At 39.7% G+C, this 23,033-nt stretch overlaps 1 protein-coding gene across 1 annotated transcript in view; it reads right to left on the minus strand.

Moving 5' to 3' along the window:
* The window catches only part of PAPSS1 (3'-phosphoadenosine 5'-phosphosulfate synthase 1), a 51,237-nt gene extending 36,364 nt beyond the window's left edge, over nucleotides 1-14,873 (minus strand). The window contains exons 1-5 of the mRNA XM_072861121.1: nucleotides 14,672-14,873; nucleotides 7,568-7,682; nucleotides 3,766-4,001; nucleotides 2,278-2,416; nucleotides 32-150 (exon numbers count right to left, since the gene is read on the minus strand). Coding sequence (XP_072717222.1) covers nucleotides 32-150; nucleotides 2,278-2,416; nucleotides 3,766-4,001; nucleotides 7,568-7,682; nucleotides 14,672-14,731 — 669 coding nt within the window. The 5' untranslated portion in view covers nucleotides 14,732-14,873. The remainder of the gene's footprint in view (nucleotides 1-31; nucleotides 151-2,277; nucleotides 2,417-3,765; nucleotides 4,002-7,567; nucleotides 7,683-14,671) is intronic.
* Nucleotides 14,874-23,033: the final 8,160 nt, after the last annotated feature.

Here is a 23,033-nt window from a genome sequence, read left to right on the forward strand (position 1 = left end):
GTTTCTAAGATACATCAGCATTTCTGCTCACCCTCTCTTGAAGAAGTTCCACAACTTGTTGTATACAATCATTCACATCACAGGAATCAGTTTTCAGCACAAGCTCTGGGGCTTCTGGTTTTTCATACTCAGAGTCAATCCCAGTAAAACCTACAGAACATAAGACAAAAATCTTAAGTGACTTTTTCCAAAGATGACTATTTTAACATTGTTCACAGACGTTTTTCTAGATATAAACCAACACAACAGGCAAGAGCACAGAGTTTTAGCTTCCTTAATACAGGATTTCTTAGGGAAATCAACAGTTCTTTATCAGAGCACCTGCTAATCCTACTACATGACTGCATCAAACTTCAGCATTCTGCAGCACATACATAGCACATTTTTGTTGGTGAAGTTATTTGATTTATACTGTGAATAAAGAAAGGAGCACCAGCAGAAGAACTGTGCACATCAACCCAGAGTTAGTCATCCATCAGCTGTCCTTCATTATTAGCTGTGATTTTTGTTGTTTTGGGCTTTTTGTTTGTTTTGTTTGGTTGGTTTTTTTAACACAAAGCTCGATGTGTAACAACCAGTATATATGTAAATTTACACTCATGCCACCAAGCAGTACTCCGAAGAGTACGGAATTCCAACACCTATTACATTAGTTTAGCTAATATACCCATCTTAAAATAGCTGTTAATGTAAGGTAGATATGTGTGTGTTTATTATAGTTATAACAACTATTGTCATAGACTGTACAAGCTACCAGTGACACTTGTTCTGGCCTACTTAGCTACCAATCTGCTTTGAAACAGAGGAGATTCTGACTAACCATGCATAAATGAGACGGAAAAATCAAGCCCAAAGGCAAAGCATATAAGCACTACAAGGCAGATCTGCAGCAGAAATATCAGCTGGCCTACAGCAACTGAGTATCTGCATCCTCTACAGTTGCAAATGCAAACATTAAAACTCGTGTTTTTCACTTCAGACTTAAATACCCTCAAAATTAGTAGCTTAAATCCCCATCTAAGAAAAGAGATCAATGCTGCATGTGATAAAGAAAGGCCGGTATCTGTTCCAAAAACTGTATACTTTATAAGTATCTGATTACTGGAGGAGTGGGAATAGGGGGCAAATAAAGTGTCCCATTACCATTGCCAGAGAAAAAGATAACAGTTGCTGACATGTCTTGTGAACAAGCAAGTTCATTTAATTTTCATCCTTCATATGTCAGATAGGTCATAAGATACAGCCACTGCTAAACCCACTTGGAGCTTACTCAGGCACTGTATACCTCACTACCACTTCTGAAGTAACACAATTCCATTATGGGGCTTGTAAAATTAACAAAATATTAAGGAAGTTCTACAGCACAAATAAGGATTCTGTACAGAACTATATCTTTGTATCGTGCTATCTCAAGCCATCTTGCTTTGATTCTGAGCAAACCTTAGTTCAGCCTTATTTATTCCTGGTCTTCACACAATATATTTGCTAGTACTAGAAGTATCAAGCAACCAGCCATGTGGAATGTCTTAGACTTCTTGAATTTTATATCACTTTTAATTAATGGTGAGTTCACCATTACAGCAACTGTGAACTCAGCCCCTCAAAGTGATTACTCTAAGAACTGCTTTGCTTCTTAATACAGGTAAAAAGTGCTATCGTCAACCTCTGCAAACTACCATATAACGCAGAGCAAAGAAGCACTTGAAACAATACTTGCAATGAGTGATCACATATTTAAGCTTTTTTTTATTGCAGGCTGTACCTAAATCTTGATCTGAGACTGGGGATAGGAAATCATTTTCATGGGCCCTAGAATAGAACCCCAATTTCAAAATAAAAGTATCTTCTGAAGTGTTCTTAATGGTCTTTACAGAAAGATGGTGATCATGCTTTACTTTTTGGAAGAAGTTAGTAACTCTTATTAATGCAATTCTTTATAGATTTTAGAGAGAATCAGGCTCTTTTTTAACTAGTCAATGGACACACAAAGGAGATAGACTAATCCTCAATCATAAGAGCTTGCAATAGAAACCATGTAATCTGCTCAAGGTTTTTCAATGTGAGGATAGCTGGTTTTGCCCTTTTACTGTCCTATGCATTTAACTAGTCAGTTGCATGAGATAGAAGTCAATCCCAATTTTCTGCTCGGTACCATCCCCAGTCCATGCTGCTTTTAAGGGTGGTACACTCATGGACTTGAGCACATCCACTTATGTGGAGCCAAGTTACACCAGTGTTTCACTTGTGTAGAAAGGATGTGACTACATCTAGGTTCACCTTTAATTTCTCCAGCCCTGGCTTTCTTATAGAGTCCTTTAACATCTCTCTGCTCACAGACATGCAACGGAGCATCCACAAATACTTCAAAAAAAGGCAAACTTGCCCCTTCATGAATTCGTCTGGCATTATTACGATCCTGAAAGAAAACAGAAAAAAAAACCCTAAAAGATTGCACCCACACATTATTATTGTCTTTCTGCTTTCAAAGTCCATTTTAAAGAAGCTGACAGTAAAATGTAAACAAGTTTTCAAAGCTTGAAAAAAAGAAACATGATTTGATCAACTGATGCCCTGCGAGCTACATCAGTTTGGCTACGGTTCATCACATGGTAAAAGCTGACATGAAGATCTGAGATTTTTTACATTAACCTGATTTACTAAAAAAAAAAAAAAAAAGACAAACCAAACTGAGGCACAGAGTACAGAATTTTCTATACCTACCCCTATCTTAGGAGTTACATCCCCAACAGTTACATCTTCCTAGCTCACTAAAGTCAGAGGACCTGCTGCTCCTGGTGTGACCACCCTTCTCTCCAGAGCACCAGATTTCTCTACATTCGTTAATCTGACAAGACTTGTATAGTCCAAATATTATTTTATTGGTATGGCTTGCCAAGCATTGAAACAATTGGTGAATTTCATTTAGAGAACAAAAAAACTTTCAAAAAACCCACTAAAACCATCTCTTACTAAATATGGTTATTTTTCCTCATATCTAAAGACTTCTGTTTTACTGCAGGATCTTGAGTTCCCCAAATTATTATCAGAAGAATTGTTTGTACCACTATAATTGAAGAAATAACACCTTGTCATGCTGTGAAGTGTCTGAGCTACACCCCTGGGTCATTCTTCAAGATACTTGGTGCTCACACATTCTTTTTGTCTCTCCCATCCATATTCTCATACACAGACAAAAAAAGTCTTCACAAAACAATGTGAACATGGAGTTAGGTTAATTTTCAGTATTATCTAATGTCATGTTGTATACACAGCATGAAAAAGTAAAAAGAACTACGGGTAATTAAACGTTTTTCCCTTAAGCCACTTGGTAAAATACAGCTCACACCATTCATTCACTGAAGGAAAAGTTGCTTTTAAAAACAATTTAACTGAGTCTTCAGGTTGAGTGTATACATAGTCTTCATATTTATAAAGTACTGGAATCTACATGGATTAAACAAGATATTGTAATTTTAAGACTCTCTCTTGGAGTATCATTTGGATTTGTTCCTAATGTTAAATTAATAATTCTGCCTAATAGACTGAAGGACAGGTTCCAGTTATAGGACTAAACTTTTTTATATTTAAGATTAATGTTTCTGAAATTTGAGTAATCATCTCCAGAAAGCAAAAATGTCATAAAAAAACCAAGCAAGCATTTGATTCTGGCTAAGTTCAGCGAGGGATTCCTATAACTAAAATTCTGAGTGACATTTTGCATTTTGTATTTTCCTTACACTTTATCTAGAGGGTTTTCACATTTACCTGAGTATAAGGAGAGATGAAACTAGTAATGCACACCAAACCAGCATCTGCAAACAGTTTAGCAACCTCAGCAATACGACGGACATTTTCTTCTCTATCTTCTGGTGTGAAACCCAGATTCTTATTAAGGCCCTGGCGAATATTGTCACCATCCAATGTGTAGCATGGAATGCCATGGCATACTAAATACTCCTCCAGTGCCATGCTCACTGTAGTCTTCCCAGCACCAGATAGACCTGGAATATTCAATAATAATATAAATACACATTATAAGCATAGAAACAAGTTAGGGCAAATTGTAGTACGTGTACCACTGCTAGTATGAAAAACCCAAAGTGACAGGCATCAGCAACAATGCCTTTCGGAGAAGTTTACCTGCAATATAAGCCAAGTGCCTTTTACGCAGACAATAGGTATAGGGAGAGTAAGGCACAAAGTGAACTGTGCAATTAGAAGCAGATAAAAGACTTTGGTCTTGAGAGCTGCTACCGCTTATAGAGGTGGTGCACATTCCCCACTGCTGCTGCTGGCAGTTGTTACTACCTGAGCAAACTAAATGCAGAACCCCAACACAGACTTAAGACATTACATTTACATCAGAAGAGGAAGATCTCACAGTGAAGTGAATTTCAGTCAACAGAAGAAATAGGATCAGACCAAACCACACTCTGTTCTTACTCCTTGCAGAATAACAGCACTGAATTAGACACCACAGACACAACAAAACTCACTCAAGACTCACACACAGCAGTCACGCTCCACTAACCAGTGTGTTAGCAACAAGCAAAGACAATGTTAATACTAAACTTTGGTCCAGTTCAGAATCTTCAGCAGACCTTTAAACAATTGAGAATTCTTGCTGGCACTAAAAAGTCTACTGTTTGCTTTAAGTTGGAAATGTATTTAAATAATTTTCCAGACTAGATTTCAGGAGTTTCTGGAGCACATGCTTCAGTTTATACAGAGCCATCAATTCCTAAATGGGACACAAACTCAGATCTTCATAAGATGACATCAATCCTTTGAGTAAGAAAAAAAATAAGGGAAATGGTAGGCTAAAAAAAATAGCACTAGTGGGTGAAGAAAAATGTTTTTATCTTTATTAGTGGTGGTTAAGATTTATTCTAACTTTCAGAGAAAGAAGAAAAAAAAAAGTCACACAAAACAGCAGTTTGGTATTACTTCCAAGACCTTTACAGCAAAGGATGACAATCATGCTAACGAGCATGTTCTAAGAAAACACAAAGTGCAAAGGAAACCTTGACATCTGCAATAGTTTAGGGTAATGTAAAGAAAAGGAGTCATTGCATTGGTTCCTCCACTCAATTTAATATGCAGAAGATGCAGAGCAGACTAGTGATAACATAAGAATATGCGTATCCCAGGACAAGTCCTACATAAGAACTTAAGCCAACACCTCTCTCTCTCAAAAAAAGCCCCCGCATCCATCTCACAGATTTCAGTATGGTTTGGCTCATACTCAGAACTCTCAAAAAATTGCAGAGTTGTGAATAATGACCTATCATCATCTATAAAAATTACCTACATTTTCTTGGACAACTCAAGTTTCTTGTGTCAATGCTTACCTGCCTACTTTGAAAAAAGCAACAGCTATACATGATGAAGCTGAATGTTATGGATTAGGCCAGAACCGGCTTCCAAAAAAGGAGGTCCTGGTCTCTTGCCCTCCCCTCTCTCCACTCACACCATCCTACCTCTATTATCCCACCACCTCTGGTGCCCATTAGCCAACTCAGTTTGCTAATCTTTTTTTTTAAAAATTTCTCTTTCTTTTTTTTCCTTTTTTGTATGTGGGGCAAGGCTGTCTTAAGTTCACTGATGAATCATCTTGTTGATCACCTCAAGGTTGGGCTGGGCAAGCACTACAGCTTGTGCAAGGCAAAGAGAAGGAAAGCAAGGCTGGAAACAGAACAGTCTTCTTTTGGCAGCAATTAGGTACACCCCCACTCTAGAAAATAAGCATGGCAGTCCAAATTAAGATTTCAGCAACTTCATCATTTACTTCTCATTGATGCAGTCTTCGACTTGCAATTTTTGTTCCCACATCTAGCTTGCTATTCACTCAAATGCTACAGCTTTTCACACATCATTTGGTCTCCAACGTGTCATGAAATGCAAAAGTTAACGTTATATAATAATGAATTTTAAAAACAGCTTTTGAGCTGACAAGTCTTTAAAATAACTTACAATCTCAAAATTGCATATTATTTTACACATGAAAGGAATGCTTTTCCATATTTTTGATACTTTCCTCAGGGTTTTTTTCACTAGGACGCTCTGGTGTGACAGCACAAGACATTGATTAGAATTTAGCTCTCAAATAAATCTTAGCTTAAAAATGAAAAGTGATCTCTGAAATAACTTCCCGTACACTCCCACCCTATGACTGCTGATGAGGTGAAAGAATCTTGAAGGGAGTATAGCACCGTTTCAACTTTTATTCTAAAACCCAGCAGAGTTCTGAAGACTCATGTTTGCACAGTTCTAGAATGGGTAGTATTGCTTACTTCAATACCTACAGTCCCTTTCACTTCCTAACATTAGTGCTCAAACATCGTCAATAACCTAGCTTCCCCGACACACTCTTCTTAATACCTTACAGCCTTCCTACTTTTCTATATTCTACCACCACCCTTCTTCTCCTGAAAAAAAGGAAATTGGGCATTAAGCTTACATTTGTTTAAAAAGAATGACAACTGGAAAATGTTGCCATGTAGATAATTAAGAAAACATTTTTATCATCACCTTTTTCAAAAGGATATTAATGAATTACCAGGAGAAACAGAAAGGCAGCCTACCAGATCATTCGAGCATTGAGACAGGCTGGAGCTATGTGACAGAAATAGGGAGAGAAAGGGCTCCTTTTTTTTTTACCAAAGAAATACATGACAGCAAGCTACTCTATCAAATCTGTTTGGAATGGCTCTCAGCAATTTATCATCAACTACTGCTTTACTTTTCACACACATTCATTAACACTAGTGGAAACAAATTTTACTTAGTGTAGTAAGTTTCTCTAATACTCTGTGAAGATCTTTTGTTTCGCAACACAACAGTGCTCTAAATGGTTTACAAACTAATTAAATAACACATTTTGTTGTATTTATTTTTTATTTTCAGTTTTAACTGACAAAAAAAATCCAAAGGAAATATGTTAAAGCTTCCAGGAATTTTGAAAGACAGAACAAAAACATTCCCTCACAGTTATGAAACAAATTTGTCTTCCAGAATTTACTTACCCCCTCTTTTTACAATCAAAGCAATTCAGTGAAAAAAAACACGGTGCTGATTTAAAAAATAACTCCCAGTATGCATTGCATCAACATGCAATTGCTGTCCAAAGGCACAGGTTTACATTGAAATGTTATTTCAACCAAGGAGACAAGAACATACCAAAGAGAAGGGACCTTTACAGAAAAGATTCAGAAACACAGACTCTAAAAAAAAGAAAGTTAGGTTTCATTTGTTAATAGGTAAAATGTACAGTAAGAAGAGCCAGAATTGGTTGAAACACACGAAAAAACCCCATACACTCCAAAACTCAACCAGAATTAAGCAGCAGACAGTGCCAAATAAACAATGCTCCTAGAGCACTCAACAAAATACATCAAGTTACTATCTGTCCCAGAGCAATTTCTTGCTAGTCTACCTAAAAATAGTAATAAAATTGCATCCAGGTCTTAGATTCCACAAACATTCAACTTTGCATGAAAAAAAAGGACCTACAGCTTTTCAGAAGAGTAACTAAAACAAAAGGATCCTCAGAAATCCGTGACTGTACCTGTTAACCAGACTGTGCATCCACGAAAACCACTTCTTGTTCCTACCACTTGGCCTCTCTTATTCCTGCTGACATGATGAGCTTGGTAGGTAACATTGGTTGCCCTCTGCATTCCCTGTAAAAGATGACGTTGATTAAGTCTTAACTTCTGAAAGGGTGAGCTGGCAAAGCATAATAAAACTTATTCACAGGCACAAAGAAAGACTTGGAGACAGACCAATGGAAGTAAAAACAATACTCAATCCATCAGCTGCAGCATAGATCAAAGGACACAAAGGAAATTAGAAGAACCACCCATAGTAAACCACATCCCTTGTGCTCCTTCTGTGAAACTTGGGATTGCCAGGTTAGTCAACTACTACTTTCAATACAATATGTTTAAGAAAAATGAACTATAAAAATAAAGATGAACTGCTAGAGCTGCTAGACTTGACTTTTATTCAAGTCATTTAAACCTAAGAAGATCAAATGGATTCTCTCCCTCTCTGAGCTTACGGTTTCTGTCATAAACCAGACAAACATTGGCTCATTTTTAACTCTTAAGAGGCTTCTTCATTGCAAACTATGCACGTCTGGTCCAACTTTCAGTTCAGCAGACACACCTCCAAACCACTCTGCCTTTAACTATGATATCTTCAGTCTCCAGAATTGAGACAGTTACATATTCTGAGTGTTTAAAGAAAGTACTATTTCTAAGCGACTTAAAGAATGTACTTAAAAAGATGCGATTCTTGTAATATAATTTTAATTAAAACAAAGCTGGTTACAGACTTTCTTAAAACTATTTATTCATCATAATAAGCTGCTGGACAAATATCTTAAGTAAGATGACACTGCTGTCAAACACATGTCACAATCTAAGGCGAGGAAACCCACAGGAAGATCAGCCTCAGCGTTCCCTTAAGCTTTAATGGTATCTAGTTATGTGGATTTTGTTCATAAAAGATCAAGACCTTAGATAACCAGACAGAGCATGAATAATCAAACAGAGGAGAAGGCTTAAAAAAAAAAAAAAAGGAAGTGGGAGGGATTAGTGGTATATGTAACACTGCTTTGACTTCTCTTGCTTACAAACATATTGCAAGATACTAGCACTACCTTCTCTTTCATCATGGTATCAGTGCTAGCTGGAAAGGAAAGCACTTGTGACATTTAATAAAAAAAGAAAGAAGGGAGGATATTCATCTATGGACTACTAGCAGAGAGCTGTTCATAGTTTTAGAGAGACACGACAAAGTAGGGTTAACAGAAAAATGGTATCTAGCTGGTAGCTTCAAGAACTGCTGCTACATTATTCTTCTGTAGAAAAACATTTCAAAAGTTTCTCTATAACTTAATTGGAAGTTATGAATTTGTGTGATTGTATGTCCCCACTTCTATACACAGCTGGGTGCATAGTTAATACGAACAGAAACTCAAGGTAGGAACAGATGTTCAAGTTTTTAAATACAACTCCGTAATTCAGTGGCGACAGTCCAGCATCTAAAATTAGATGAAGACTGAATACCAAACCATAAGAAACCACCACCTGCAAACAGGTTATAACCATACAAAATGAAGTTATACTTGCTGATTGTGTTATCTTCAAATAATTTATCTACTAAAACAAAGCTGTTTTGCACACGATATCAGTGCAATACAGCTAACTAAACCCAGAAGTCAGAGAGTCAAAATATCAAAAAGTCTTTCTTCTTATAGTAGAAACAACTATGCACTACATAAAATTGGAGATCTCAGTGAGCAAATGCATAAATTGTAGAATTAACAACAACAAAAATAATTTACATACTTAGCCTTCAATTAAAAGAAAGATATACTGTGAATAATGAATGTACACAGCAATTCAAATTAATACATTAATAGCAACATGCTTTCTCATTAACTCCAGTTGTACTCTATTGTACCAGGCACTGGATAAACAGAAGACCGTCTCAAAGCACAGCTCCCATGCCACTGTCTCAGTAAACTCTTTTACATTAAAACATAAAAACACACATGCTTTGCTTTTGACTCCTGGCAATAAGTTTATTATCAGACTCAAATACTTTGGAGGTCAAATGTCTCATCCAAGGAGATTTCTTCCAGTCCGTATTCAGTAAATTACATCAGTTTTCTTTGTTTTCCAGAACTAGCAAAGCAGCAATGAAACTGATCAGGGTATTGCACTAGGCTTACAAAACAAATGAAACATTGAAGCAGGCAAGAGGGATTCTTAGAATGATGAAAAAGACACAACTTTAAAAAAGAAAAAACAAAGTATCAAGTAACAAATCAGCAGAGATGACAAATCACAGCAACAAGAAGTCCAACAGATTGCTAGAGTAGAAGGCACACAAGTGCAACAGAGCAGCCAGCAAGCTCAGCGGTGGGACAATAATCCATCTGTACTTCAGAAGCATGTAAGACTAAAGGTTAAAGTGCCCAAACAGTCTGCATGCATTCAAAAACACGCACGTCCCCAGCAGCCCCACCTTTTGTTTATGTGCTCATCCACACAAACAAGACAGCTCAGTATTACTCCTGGGCAAAGTAGTAGCAAAATCCTCCTTATCTTCCAAGAGAAAACACCTTTTTATAGAGGTGCTCTCTAAGAGTTAATAATTTCGCAAGTCATTCTCTCTTGCTGCAAAAAAAACCTAGTAGTGTTTCCTAATCATGTCCAGTTTGCTACTAGATGATTCACTACCACCACTGAGCAACAGAAGCTGAATATTGGATCCTCAACAATGGAAGTTTTTAATTACTATCCCTGATATATACACTTACTACAATTATTGACGTGGTACAGAAAAAATACGCAGGAGCAGAAATCAATGGCTCACATTGGTTGTGCTCTTGAATTATTTAGCCAGTCTTCAAATTCCTGTACATAAAATTTGATGAGTATCAACTGATGAAATTAAATGGCCACCCAAAATGATAGCAGAAATAAAGAACAGTCATTTCCTTTTACACTATATGAAAGCCTCGCTCACCTTGGAGATCCATATTATCAGTGTTAAATGAAACATAAGAAAATGAGTAACAGAAAAACTCAATGTGATGAGCCAGTACTCTTTAAAAAAAGCTATTTTAAACTTCTTAGCCTAATTACATTCACTATAATAGTTGCTACTGAAAGGACACACTAGATTTTTGTAAAGGGGCTAATGAAAAAAAGGGCATTAATCTCAAAGGTCATTTATCTGCCTTTTAGCAACCATCGGAAATTTCCTCTCTGACTTGCCCACAAAAATATTTCTTCCACCCCGTGTTACACATTAAGTGCCTCCGCACTACTTGTACAAACACTGCATTTTAATATTTTCCCTCCTACTCACCATGTTAAATAGAAATAATGCTTCAGTCCACTGTGTTTCATTATAACAGTAACATCAGCTGAGAAGGCTGACATATCCTTCCTTTCTTCTCTCCACTATGCTCACATGAAATCTGAAGTGCCATAACAGGCTAATATCTTTGTATTGAAGAAAAAAAATTGGAGTATCAAAGTAACAAGCCTTTCACAGATGTGTACTGAAGAGTTGTAATAATGAGAGAGCAAAGAAGGATGATTCTGCACCTTACTTTTTTTTTTGGCATAAAGTAACCTTTTAGCTTTGCAGGTAGTTGACCAGGGAAATGAATACAGACATCCAAGAACTATGGGAACAGAGAAAGAAAGAAGATGGGGACCAAAAGGAAATAGTAACTCTGTCAATTTCTCTATGTAAACATTTGCCGAGACAGGCTTGACCCATATTTTTTTTCTTATCTTATTCTCGATGTTTTGCCCAGTTGCAACTATAATTTTTTTTTGCCAAAGCCAAATCTGACTATCAGTGCCAAACACCTTTGATGTAAGAACTCAGATCCAGATAAGGAAGAGCAAGCCCAAGTTGCAACACCAAGATCAAAAGACAGCAGAAATAAAAGATTATTGCTTAATTGTTTCATAGTTAACAGACAGACCACTACTCTGCCATAAACTGAATTTATTCTTCATTATTTCAGAGCAACAATGCAACATTGTGCTTCTACAGTCACTTTACATCAAATTTTAACTTTTCACAAAGCAAGACATCTGAGGTCGGAAGTAAAGCTTTCAATGGCAAGCAGAGACTCCCCAAGCTACAGCACCAACTTGAGACAGCTTTGAGGTTGGAAGCATCAAGAAAGAACTGTGTAAAGAACAGGCTTGGTTTCTATACAAAGCATATATAATCAAGAAGCTGTGACTAATTCCATATTCTGCTGCTCTAAGATGACAGCGTTGATTCCTCAAGCTAAGTACTCCCATAAGCTAAAACAGCAACACATTCAGCATCACCTCTGAAATGCAGTCTTATCTTTAATGCCTTTCTCATTTCCCAGTCATCTCAGATATTTTCTAGGCCATTTGCTAACTCGGTCACCACGTGCCTCTTATAAGCCAGGGATAGCCCAACAATAACACATTTTAATGACATTTATTCTTCAGCACTGATAACTCAACCAAATGATGGGTTTCTTTTTCCCTCCAAACTGCTCACCTCAATAGCCAAAGAGCAACCTGGGCAGACTGAACATTGCCCAATTTCTTCGTCTACATACAAACACAAGCAAGGAGAAAGACATAGTTCCAACATAAAAATTTTACTACCACGGATGCTAAACCAACGGCACTTCACCTGAGAGTCTGTTCACATATTTAGGTGAGGTTTCAGGACCTGTTAACCAAAAGATCTTCCAGGAATGCCTTCCAATAGCTACTTTCTCAAATTCTGGCTTGAAAATTTGTGCTTTGATTTGGACAATTGTCCAAAGAAAGGTAAGCCCCGAAATGATATCTGAACAATAAGATGTTTTCCAGTTATTAAGAAAACTAACAATTCACCAATCCATATTCTGCCATAGCCTACAGCATTACATTTTCTCCCACTTACAACAAAAATTCTTACTTTTATCCTCACAACTGCCCTCCAGAACGCAGTTTGCCACAGTGATACTGATACAGTAAGGCATCTAAACACCTTCGCATGTAGCACAACCCAATCTGCCAAAGGCATGCTCTCCTGCCACTTACACAGACTAGCTCGTCTTTGCCAGACGTCCTAATACTGGGACAGTTTCAAAAATCACAGCAGCAGAAAGCAGCCAGAATCTTGTACAGTACTGTGGATACAAGCAACTCGGTGATAACTGTACTATAAGGAGTATATCTTCACTTGCCACCTGCTGCAGTAACAGCATGACCAAAAGCATAGACAGCTTTTTCACCAGTGCTGGAGGGGAGTCGTTGGCTGGCATCAGAGGGAATGGACAAAAACAAAGCCAGAAATGCCTCTGCTGAGTATATCTCAGAAACAAGAATTGGAGCAAGTTCTCATTAGGAGTTACCTACAAAATGATGCAACACCTCAGTCATTGTAGGAATTTGAGCTACGCTAAATAAAGTGTTCCACAAGTCTTCCTACCAAGCTAGTGTAATGGCAGTATTTGTAGCTATGTTGTGTGCTGCTCTGTAACTTGGAGTTTGCTGTGCTCAGAGGTGGGCTTGGTGAGGCAATTTCCACAGACGTGTATTTTGAATAGTGCTGGATGCCTAGAGAAAGTTTGGAAGCCAAGGCTCTGCCTACTCTCCTAGGGACTGCCGATTCCATCGGGGTATAATAGGTCCCTTTGACTTTGCTCTCAGCTGAACAGACACATAGTCAGAAGTGCCAGAACATTCGTCTGTGGAGCGTGTGAATCAGTAGCATTTTTTTTCCTGGTGAAGCTTATTGGGTTATAAAGAGCATTACAGCAGAGGTCTTCTGAAGAAAAAGGGAGAAGCGGAAGACTTCCTCTGCTTGCCACGTAACATATCGGGAGTTGCTAACCTCAACTGAACTCAACAAACAGTTAATGTCAAGTTAACTTTTTTTTAACATATGATTTCCCCCTGGTTTGGACAAATCCATGTTGGCTTTGCTTCTGACAAATAAAATGATACAGAGTAACTTTTGAATACACTTTGTTACCCCCACCCAGACCTGAAATGATTTATTTCACAATCTTCATAACATCTGATTTTGCCTTTTCCTCATAGAAATTGAAAGAATGTAACTTACCAATTACTCCCTTATGTAAACAAGTTTGAACTTGTATGCAGTGGAAGAGGCTTGGACAGGCACAAACATCTACCAAATGCCTTTTAGTACAATACCAATTTCCCCATTTTTCATGCAACCATAAGACTCTTTTCTTCTTCTTTAATAGATTTGTTATTAAAATAAGAAAGTTGTGGCCTGTACTACTCGCAGCAAGACTTCAAAGACTGTTTTACAGTGTTACTTTCATATCAAATGTTTTCTGGATCTTATCTCTCATCTGTTTCAGCTCAGCATTGTTTGAAAGAAATCATACTTTTTTTTTTCCACTTGTCTTGCATCATCAAAAGTATCAAATGTTCTCAGCAAAGGCCTGCAATGTATCTTCTAAATAGCTGCATTTTCATCTTCGCTGTAAACCGATCTTCCCCCATCTTTATGAACAAGAATGAAGGCTTTGGTTAGGCTTTTTTTTTTAAGCCCTGTCTCAACAGTTTTCCACGTAACACCCACCGTACAAAGAACCTCAGTCTTTGGCCAACCCAGGTTTATGAATGGCCACATTGTATATCGCATTCTTAAGTCTTCCTTCTTCCAAAACGCTAGAAGCTGAGGGCTCACGACAGAAGAAGCAGGGATGAAACCCCCAGACCCCCGGACCTCTCCGGAGGGGTTTCCTGCCCTTCCCCACAGGCAGCCCCCGCCTTTCCGAGGGCAGCGACGGAAAACCAGCACACTGGAGACAGGGCGCAGCCGCCCCCTCCGGGCTGCGTGGCGACACTCCCCTCAGGGAGCCCGCGCGGCCGTTCCGTTAACGGTCCCGGCTCGCGGCGCCTCGCGCGCAGCAACCGCCGCGCGCGCGCGCCCTCCACCCCGCATCCCTTCCCGCCCCGGGCGGGCGGCAGGGAGGGGTGCAGGGAGCCCCCCCGTCCCGGCTCCCGCTGCCACATCACCACGGAGCTCGGCCGCTTCTTCCTTTCCGTCCCTTCTCTCTCCTCTCCCCCCCGCCCGCCCGCCCATCTGCCCACAGGCGAACCGCTCCTCGCCCGCTCACCCAGCTCGGCGCCCTGTTGCTCAGCTTGACTTTCTTGCACTGGCTCTCGGGCAGCTCCATGGCCGCGGGGACAACGAAAGGAGGACGGGAGGAGGAGAACGCGCCTTCGCCACCGACGCTTGACGCGGATGGAGCTGCTGACCGCCGGGGAGCTGTGCCGTGTGCGCGTCCCCGCCCGCGGCTTGGTCGAAGGTGGTGCAGGGAGGAGCCGGGCCCGGAGGGAGGGAGGGAGGGAGGCGGCGAGGAGGCGGGGGCATAGGAGTCCAGCCACGCGCGTGCGCCGCGGCGTGACGCGCGCCAGGGTGGGCGGTGGCCGCGGGCGGCAGCCACTTCCGGCGCGGCCGCCCGGCCGCTGCTGCCTCCGGTGGGCGGCGGGAGGTGCCCCGCCGGCGAGGACGGCGCTTTGCCCACCAGAGCAGGTCGCTTCATTCCCGCCCGCTCCGCACTGTAGCGTTACACTTGGGCGGCGCGATGGAGGTATTCTCTCTTGCGTGTGATGCGTCGGACTGCACCGTCAGTCCTACGCGTTTGGAAACGAGGACGACTGCCGCAGGAAGAGGCCGTTGGCCTGCTCCTACTGCCGGGATCGGCCGGCTGGCAGCAGTAACCCAGCAGCTCCCCACCTTCGCCAGTTACCGCACAGAGGTGGAGGAGAGGCTGTTATGCCCCTGAGGCCATCAGGAAAAGTTGGGGAGGGGCGCGAAGTGGCTGTCTCATTCTTCTGTGACAGGGCAAGATAAAGAGATAGCCAAAGCAGAGCGCTCTTTCCCCTGCCTTTGAAGACAGATGGGGCTTTGCTGCAAAGCTTTAGCTTTGGAGGTGGTGACACTCCGAGAAGCAGCAGAGTGGGCACGGGTGGTGATGTAGTCGTGAGTGACTTGGAAGGCGAGGGTCGTTTCGATTAAATCTCCCACCTTACAAGGATTTCCCCAACAAACAAAGCTATGCTGTCCTGCGTTTCCTTTCTAGGAAACATCTCTTATTGTGAATTTACAGAATCACAGAATCGTATAGGTTGGAAAAGACCTTTAAGATCATGGAGTCCAACCGTAAACCTAACACTACCAAGACCACCACTATACCATGTCCCTAAGCACCTCATCCAAACGTCTTTTAAATACCTCCAGGGATGGCGACTCAACCACTTCCCTGGGCAGCCTGTTCCAATGCTTGATAACCCTTTCAGTGAAGTAAAATTTCCTAATATCCAGTCTAAACCTCCCCTGGCGCAACTTGAGGCCATTTCCTCTCATCCTATCACTTGTTACCTGGGAGAAGAGACCGACTCCCACCTCTCTACAACCTCCTTTCTGGTAGTTGTAGAGAGCAATAAGGTTTCCCCTCAGCCTCCTTTTCTCCAGGCTAAACAACCCCAGTTCCCTCAGCCGTTCCCCATAAGACTTGTGCTCCAGACCCTTCACCAGCTTCATTGCCCTTCTCTGGACACGCTCCAGCACCTCAATGTCTCTCTTGGAGTGAGGGGCCCAAAACCAAACACAGTATTCGAGGTGCAGCTTCACCAGTACCAAGTACAGGGCCATGATCACTTCCCTAGTCCTGCTGGCCACACTATTTCTGATGCAAGCCAGGATGCCATTGGCTTTCTTGGCCACCTGGGCACACTGCTGGCTCATATTCAGGCAGCTGTCAACCAACACGCCCAGGTCCTTTTCCACCAGGCAGCTTTCCAGCCACTCTTGCCCAAGCCTGTAGCGTTGCATGGGGTTGTTGTGACCCAAGTGCAGGACCTTGCACTGAGCCTTGTTGAACCCCATACAATTAACCTCAGCCCATCGATCCAGCAACCAGAAGTTCTTGGATTCTTACTTCCACAGAGGAACTGCTTTAGCACTCAGGTGCTAATCTTAAGGCGGAGATGATGCCTTACTAACAAGAGTTACATTTGCTGTCTAAATATTAGTCCATTTATATTAGTTCAAGAAAGGAATTGCTTTAGCACTTAAGTGCTAATCTTACGGTGGAAATGGTGCTGTACTAACATGAGTTGCATTTACTGTAAAAATATTAGCCCACTTAAAATCTGTCTGTAAATTGTTTGTTCTCTTACAGTTTAAACAGGAAATAAAAAGGCCCTCTTTGTGGATGAATGTTTACTCCTGCTATATCAGAAAGACATCCTTCCAGAGATACTAAGGCGTTGGTTTAAATTCAGATTAAAAGCTTAAAATCCTTATGCAAGGTAGATGACCTCTCTAAAATCAGGAAAAATAATGAGAAATGCTCTCAGGCAATTTGAAGGTCAGATAGCATTAATACAACGTAACTAAGAGATACAACAATTGCAGTTATTTCTTTAGGCTTGACTTGAATGATGAGGTTGTACAGCATGCTGCCCTGCAAGTAACTGTTCGACAGATGGTCCCTGGCTGTACATGGATATTCTGACCATGACAAACAGTGACAGAGGCAGGGCCTGGATTTTAATTAGCAAAATCTCTCACACAATGCTCTCCCAAGCATGGAAAGAGAACCAGCATACTGCCGTGGAACAGGGAGTTGAGGGCTTCCCTCTGTTGGCTATTCAGCTATGTCTAGGGCACGTTTAGTTAACTGCGCTTTGCACAACATTGTTTTACGTGGCTTAAGAGTAAGTCTAAATGTTATTTGCAATCACATTCTTTTTAAAATTTTACTGTTACTGTATTCTAACTGTATTGATATAGATTGGTACTGCTCATTCTGCAGTCTGAGACACAATAGTGGAAAGACGGTAGTTTGCAAGAGTTGTAAATTAAATCAAAAAACACAGGCAGCCCACTTTATGCAAGTGACTTCTTATAGGTACATTTGGCTCCCCTGTAATACTCAGACATTGACTGGGAGCAAGACACAGTGGGTTTTTTTAAATGGTCTGCATAGGAGTTTTGCCTTGGTCAGCTGTTTGCCAGCAAGGAGTTCCATCTTGTCATGGGATTTTTTTGCCACCTAGTTTCTAAAGGAACTGTGTTGGATTCTGATTTGAAGGTTGAGAAAACGAGGCTTTGAGCACTGGTGAAGTTTTAGGTTATGGTATTTACAGTTTGGGTAATCACAAGAGAAGAAAATGCAGTTGTATTTATCAAGATGTATGCACAATACTGCCCAGACAGACTGAAGGTGAGGAGCTGCATGATTGCTTCCACAAAATATTGCAAAAAAACTGATGAATGGACCATATACTAGTGAAATCTGAAGTGTGATTGCAAATATAGACACTGGTGGTCGGACAGATGACATAATCTTAGAGGTAATAAAAAACCAGTTCTGAACAGCAATTCCTAAAACAGTTCACCTTTTATGATTACGCTAGCATTCTAAAATAATGTATACATACATACACATATATAATATAGTAAATTATTAACTATATAGTAAAGCCGCGTGTATAGATGAGGTATATTGGGCAATAACCAACATTCACATATTTTACAGAGGCTAATGTCACAAGCATAGGTCATATTTCATCAGTTCTTCTCAACACTGTTTCAGTGAAAATGTAAATATATTTTTGGTGTACAGAAGTTTGACATATAAGTCCATCCAGAACTGCCCATGCATTTTTCCCCTCTAACATCTTAACCTCCTTAAACTATTAAAAAGGGAGATGAGAAGAGCATTCTTTAAACATAAGAAGCAAAGATATGTTAATTTATACAAGGATTTGGGGAAAATGAACAGCCTATGAACTCTTTGTAAGGTTATGTGTAAGTTCTGCGTGGCTATTAAGGGGTAAGTTCCAATTTCACTTTCCTGAAATCCTTCATGATGGATTGATTTAGATATCCAAGCCAGGTGTTTTCTGAACTTGAAAAGCAAATTTCTGTGGGAGCCCTTAGAGAAATTCAAATCAATACACAATCTCTGATGAATTGCTGTTATTTCTTAATCTGCTTCCAACCTGAGATCAGAAAGTGTTCTCATGGCAGCAGGTGCTCTTGCAACCCTTCTCAATGGAGCTAATGTGCTATATGCCTGTGCCCTTACTAAATGTTAAAGTCTGGTAAGAGAATGATGGCAGAAATGATATTATGAGCTAGATCTTTGGCTAGTCTGAGCCCCCAAAAAGCAGACCCACTCTACCTCTGGATGAACCACCAGGAGTTAGTATTCTTGAGTTGATTGTGATGCTCAATACTTCTGTCAAAGAGCTACTCTGTAAAGTGACCATAATAAATTTGGGTTTAACATTCTTGCAGGAGCAACAAAATCAAAACATCCACTACTGTTGTACTTAATTTCAAAAAGGGAAATTACATAAAAATGGAGGTACTTGTTAAAAAGGAATTACTAGAATCTTTATAGGCAGCATGGGGACTAGTTAAAGAAACTGTGTTGGATTCCAATTTGAAGGTTGGGAAAAACAGGCTTTGACCACAGACGAAGTTTTAGACAAAGCAGCCTACACCCACATAATACCACTGAAGAAGGACTGACAGCCCAGAGTAATTTCTACATATGGAAATGCTGACCAGACCAACTCATAGGGAAATCCTTTCAATTCTACAAAGCAATAATGCCATAGAAAATAATTCTCTACTGAGCTAGCTTTTGCGTAGCCAGTTATACTATCTAATACCAATCAATCCCAGACATATAGTGAGAGTCCTAATGTGCATTATTTAACATTATCAAACAGAGAGATACATGGTACCATACAGTTTCTATATCCAGTAAAATCTGAGCTACTGACCACATTGGGATAAAGACGAGAAGATTTATCTTAGGTTATATTCCAAAGAAATGTACAAATTTGCAGGGGAAAAATACACTTTTTAAAAAAAAAATATTTATTTAATCATAATATTAAAAAATTATTATGTCTGAGATTTACTTTTTAATATAGTGTTTCACCAGGCAATCTGTCCCAAGATGTCAATTGGAACAACAGAGCTAAATCAAGCTTTAGGATGTTCAAAAATAGACAAGATTATTTTGAGTAGCTTCCAGACATCAATTATAACATAAAAGGAATGTCTGAATTAGACTTGACTACACACCAGCATCAAAGTATTCTGCTGTTAAAGACTGACCATCTATTTATATGACTGATATACGAACCCAGAAATGCCTTACCTATAAATATTATCTTTAAGATGCATGTTCTCTTATTTCTAGGAAGAAAAACAGTATTAATGAAGCATTCTCTAGAATCCACCTACTGTAGTCACTTTCAATAAAATGAGAAGTTAGGGTAGAAATTCCTTTAATACTGGAATTGCTTCTCTGGTAAGCATTCTGATCAAATTCTGATGACATGTAATGGTCATGTAAAGATGCACCTATGCACCTATTGAAAAATACCCAGAGCAGTGTAACTCACGTAGTCATGCAGGCTGTCTACAGTTTTGCTTTTTTCTTTTTCTTTTTCTTTTTCTTTTTTTTTTTTTTTTTTGAGAAAGGTATCATCTTCAGTGTAGATGATGCTGCCTACATAGAAAAGGCTCATCACCGTTCTGTCAGGATTGTTTCCAAACTCTATTTCTCACATAAATCATCTTCTTTTGACACCATTCTGGTAAGTGAGAACTTCAGAATGCCTTTTAAACAGATTAAGCATTTTGTTCAAGCTCTTCTCAAGGATTTTTCAACACTGGAGGTAGGACCATGAAGCAATCTCTAGTGGCTCTTAACCATAAATTCCTTATTCAGTGGTCTCCTGTTGGAGGTGCTATTTTTCTTCTGTCACCAGGTTTGTGTAGTGGAAAAATGACTGCCAAAAGCTACCTGAGATTAACGAAATGAATGTGTGGATACTTCACCCGTAATGCAACTTGGGTTTGCAGACAAGATATGCTCATCTCCATACAAAATACGCAAATGCAGGAAGTCCTGTATAACTCCCATATTTGAGAAAGATGGGAATAGAGGAGATTTTTCTGGGAACCCATTCTCTGTCTTTAGCAAAAGCTTTTAATAAATTCTTTAATATTTGGACTGATATGTATGCCCAGCAGAAGAACAATCTGGCCCAGCTGTTCAAAGAAGCCACAGAAAGATCAGCAGAAATGCTAATAAAAACACTGGGTGATGAAAATACCATTTGTTTTCTGACATACTGCTGAATTGCAACTCAGATTTCTTTTCATGTCCCACAATACTGAGGATTAGAGCTCTCTTCCCAATTATGTTGCCAGTATTCCATCTGCTGAGTTTGCTCTTTAAACAGATAAACTCACTCCATGTGCCGTCAGTGTTCAGAATGAAGTGGTCTATTTTGGCCAGCAGTGAGAGGTGATGATGGTTGGTGGCCAGTTCCAGGTAATACAATGATGTTATGAGAAGCTGAACAGATGTCATACAAGGTAGCAGGATACACAGCAACACTGTGTTGTCTGATGGAAGGCTGTCTCTGACAAAGTTCAAGAGAGGTAGATTGAGGGAGGTACTGGCTAGCAAAGAGAGACAGCAAGGGGCAGTGCAGATACTAGAATTCTGGCTTAAAACTCCTGTAGAGTTCACAGGGTGCTCACTCTGTAAAGTGAAATAAGATATGATTTTAATAGTGAAACAAGGAAGCCTTCCAGGTGTAGAGCAAAAGTGCATAGTGCACAGTTTTGAAAAAGTTGATCTTCATGCTCCATATTTTGCAAAAAATGCACATCTCCTGTAGAATGTTCCGAGTGCTGGCATTTCAACTACTGTAAAAGCTGTGATGACCACTAGAGGTCATTCAATGAATAAGAAATAATTCAGGCTATTGCCTTTCAGTTTGGTGATTATCTGGTTTGGGGTTTATTTGTTTTATTTTGTTCTTTGTCCTTAACAACATAAAAGTTAACTTTACAAGAGAGCTAAGTACTGGATTTCTGAAGATAATTGACTATCCATGTACCCTATAGGTACACAGTGACTGTAAGTAGACCTAGGTGACTGCTGACATTTTCAGGAGTGCTAGTTAATTTGATTGGGAACTAGACATATGCCTAGAAACCAGAATACTTCACTGTGTGCTTCTCTGTGTCTTTAGGTAATTAACACTTTTAAAATAATCTGGTCCTAATTCCAATGTTCAAAAATTCAAAGATATTTATCTCTGTGACAAATGTCTATTTTTCATATAACTTTATTACAAATTTAGGTACTATATAATTTCACCTTGTTGTATCAGTCTTTGACAGATACAAGGGCAGGCGTATTGTTTATTTAAACATCAGGAGCAAGACTGGGAAACTCTAGACAGAGGGATCTCTAGTGAAGCAAACTAAAGACAGGATAACTTTAAAGGTGGTTTCTCTATTCCTATTAAAGTCTTTGTTCAACATTGGAAGAAAACGACATTTTTTTCTTTCTTTTTCCACATCTCTGGATGTGACATTATGTGGGAAAAAAAATCTTGTGGCAATCCTGTAAATAAGCTAAACCTCGTGGGATCTCTGGGATTAGGAATGGAACAGAAGAAGGTTATCAGGCAGAAAGATAGAGAAGAAAACTGGGAGAAGGATGAGCAGTTACAGCTCCTGTCAGGTGAGCAAAAGATGAGGAACAGATATGCAACAGTTCTTACCCTAAAGCCAAAGACGGACCAGCTCTTCTTAGCTATGATCCTAGTAGGACAGACAAGCTGAGAAAGAAAGTGAATGTGAACTAACACTTTGTTTTCTTAGGGATGAGGACATACAGAGGTCTTTCACACTTGTCAACAATCCCAGGACATAACGTCCCTAGGACTGTTTTTGCCAAATCACAACTGTTGAAAGGGAAGTTCCTTCCGAGAGAGTAGATGGTTTTCAACTAAAATAAATATATTGTACATAAAGATTTGTAAAGTAATTTCTATTGTCACTGTGCTATTGAGTTGCTTTCTCACAAGCTACAAGTATTCTACTACTTTCTGTTTGCTACTCACTACATACATCATTTAGCTTAATAATAGTTTTTGTCAGTAGAACACAAATTTTCTTTAATGAGGAAAGCCCTTTCTCAGAAATATTTGTAATACGATTTCTTTTTCAGTCATTTGATTTGTTGCAAATGGGAAGTGAGCCATTAGAGAGCTTTTCAATAATTTATTGCTCTCAACATGCAAATCCACCTCCTAAGAATAACACATTTAGGAAAAAAATATCTATCTCATCTTGAAAAGATTTTTGGACAGCTAAATAGAGGGCTGTATCACAAGCATACCCACCTGCTCGAAACAACTGTAGCAGCCTGACTATCTCTTTGCTATGATTAATAGGATGAAATTTAACAAGACCAAATGCCAGATTCTGCACCTGGGACGGAGTAATGCCAGACACAAGTATAAACTGGGAGAGGAGTGGCTGGAGAGCAGCCCTGCAGAAAGGGACCTGGGGGTGCTGGTCGACAGCAGGCTCAGCATGAGTCAGCAGTGTGCCCTGGCAGCCAAGAGGGCAAACCA

Source organism: Ciconia boyciana, chromosome 5, assembly GCF_034638445.1.
Source record: "Ciconia boyciana chromosome 5, ASM3463844v1, whole genome shotgun sequence".
In the NCBI taxonomy this organism is placed as follows: domain Eukaryota; kingdom Metazoa; phylum Chordata; class Aves; order Ciconiiformes; family Ciconiidae; genus Ciconia; species Ciconia boyciana.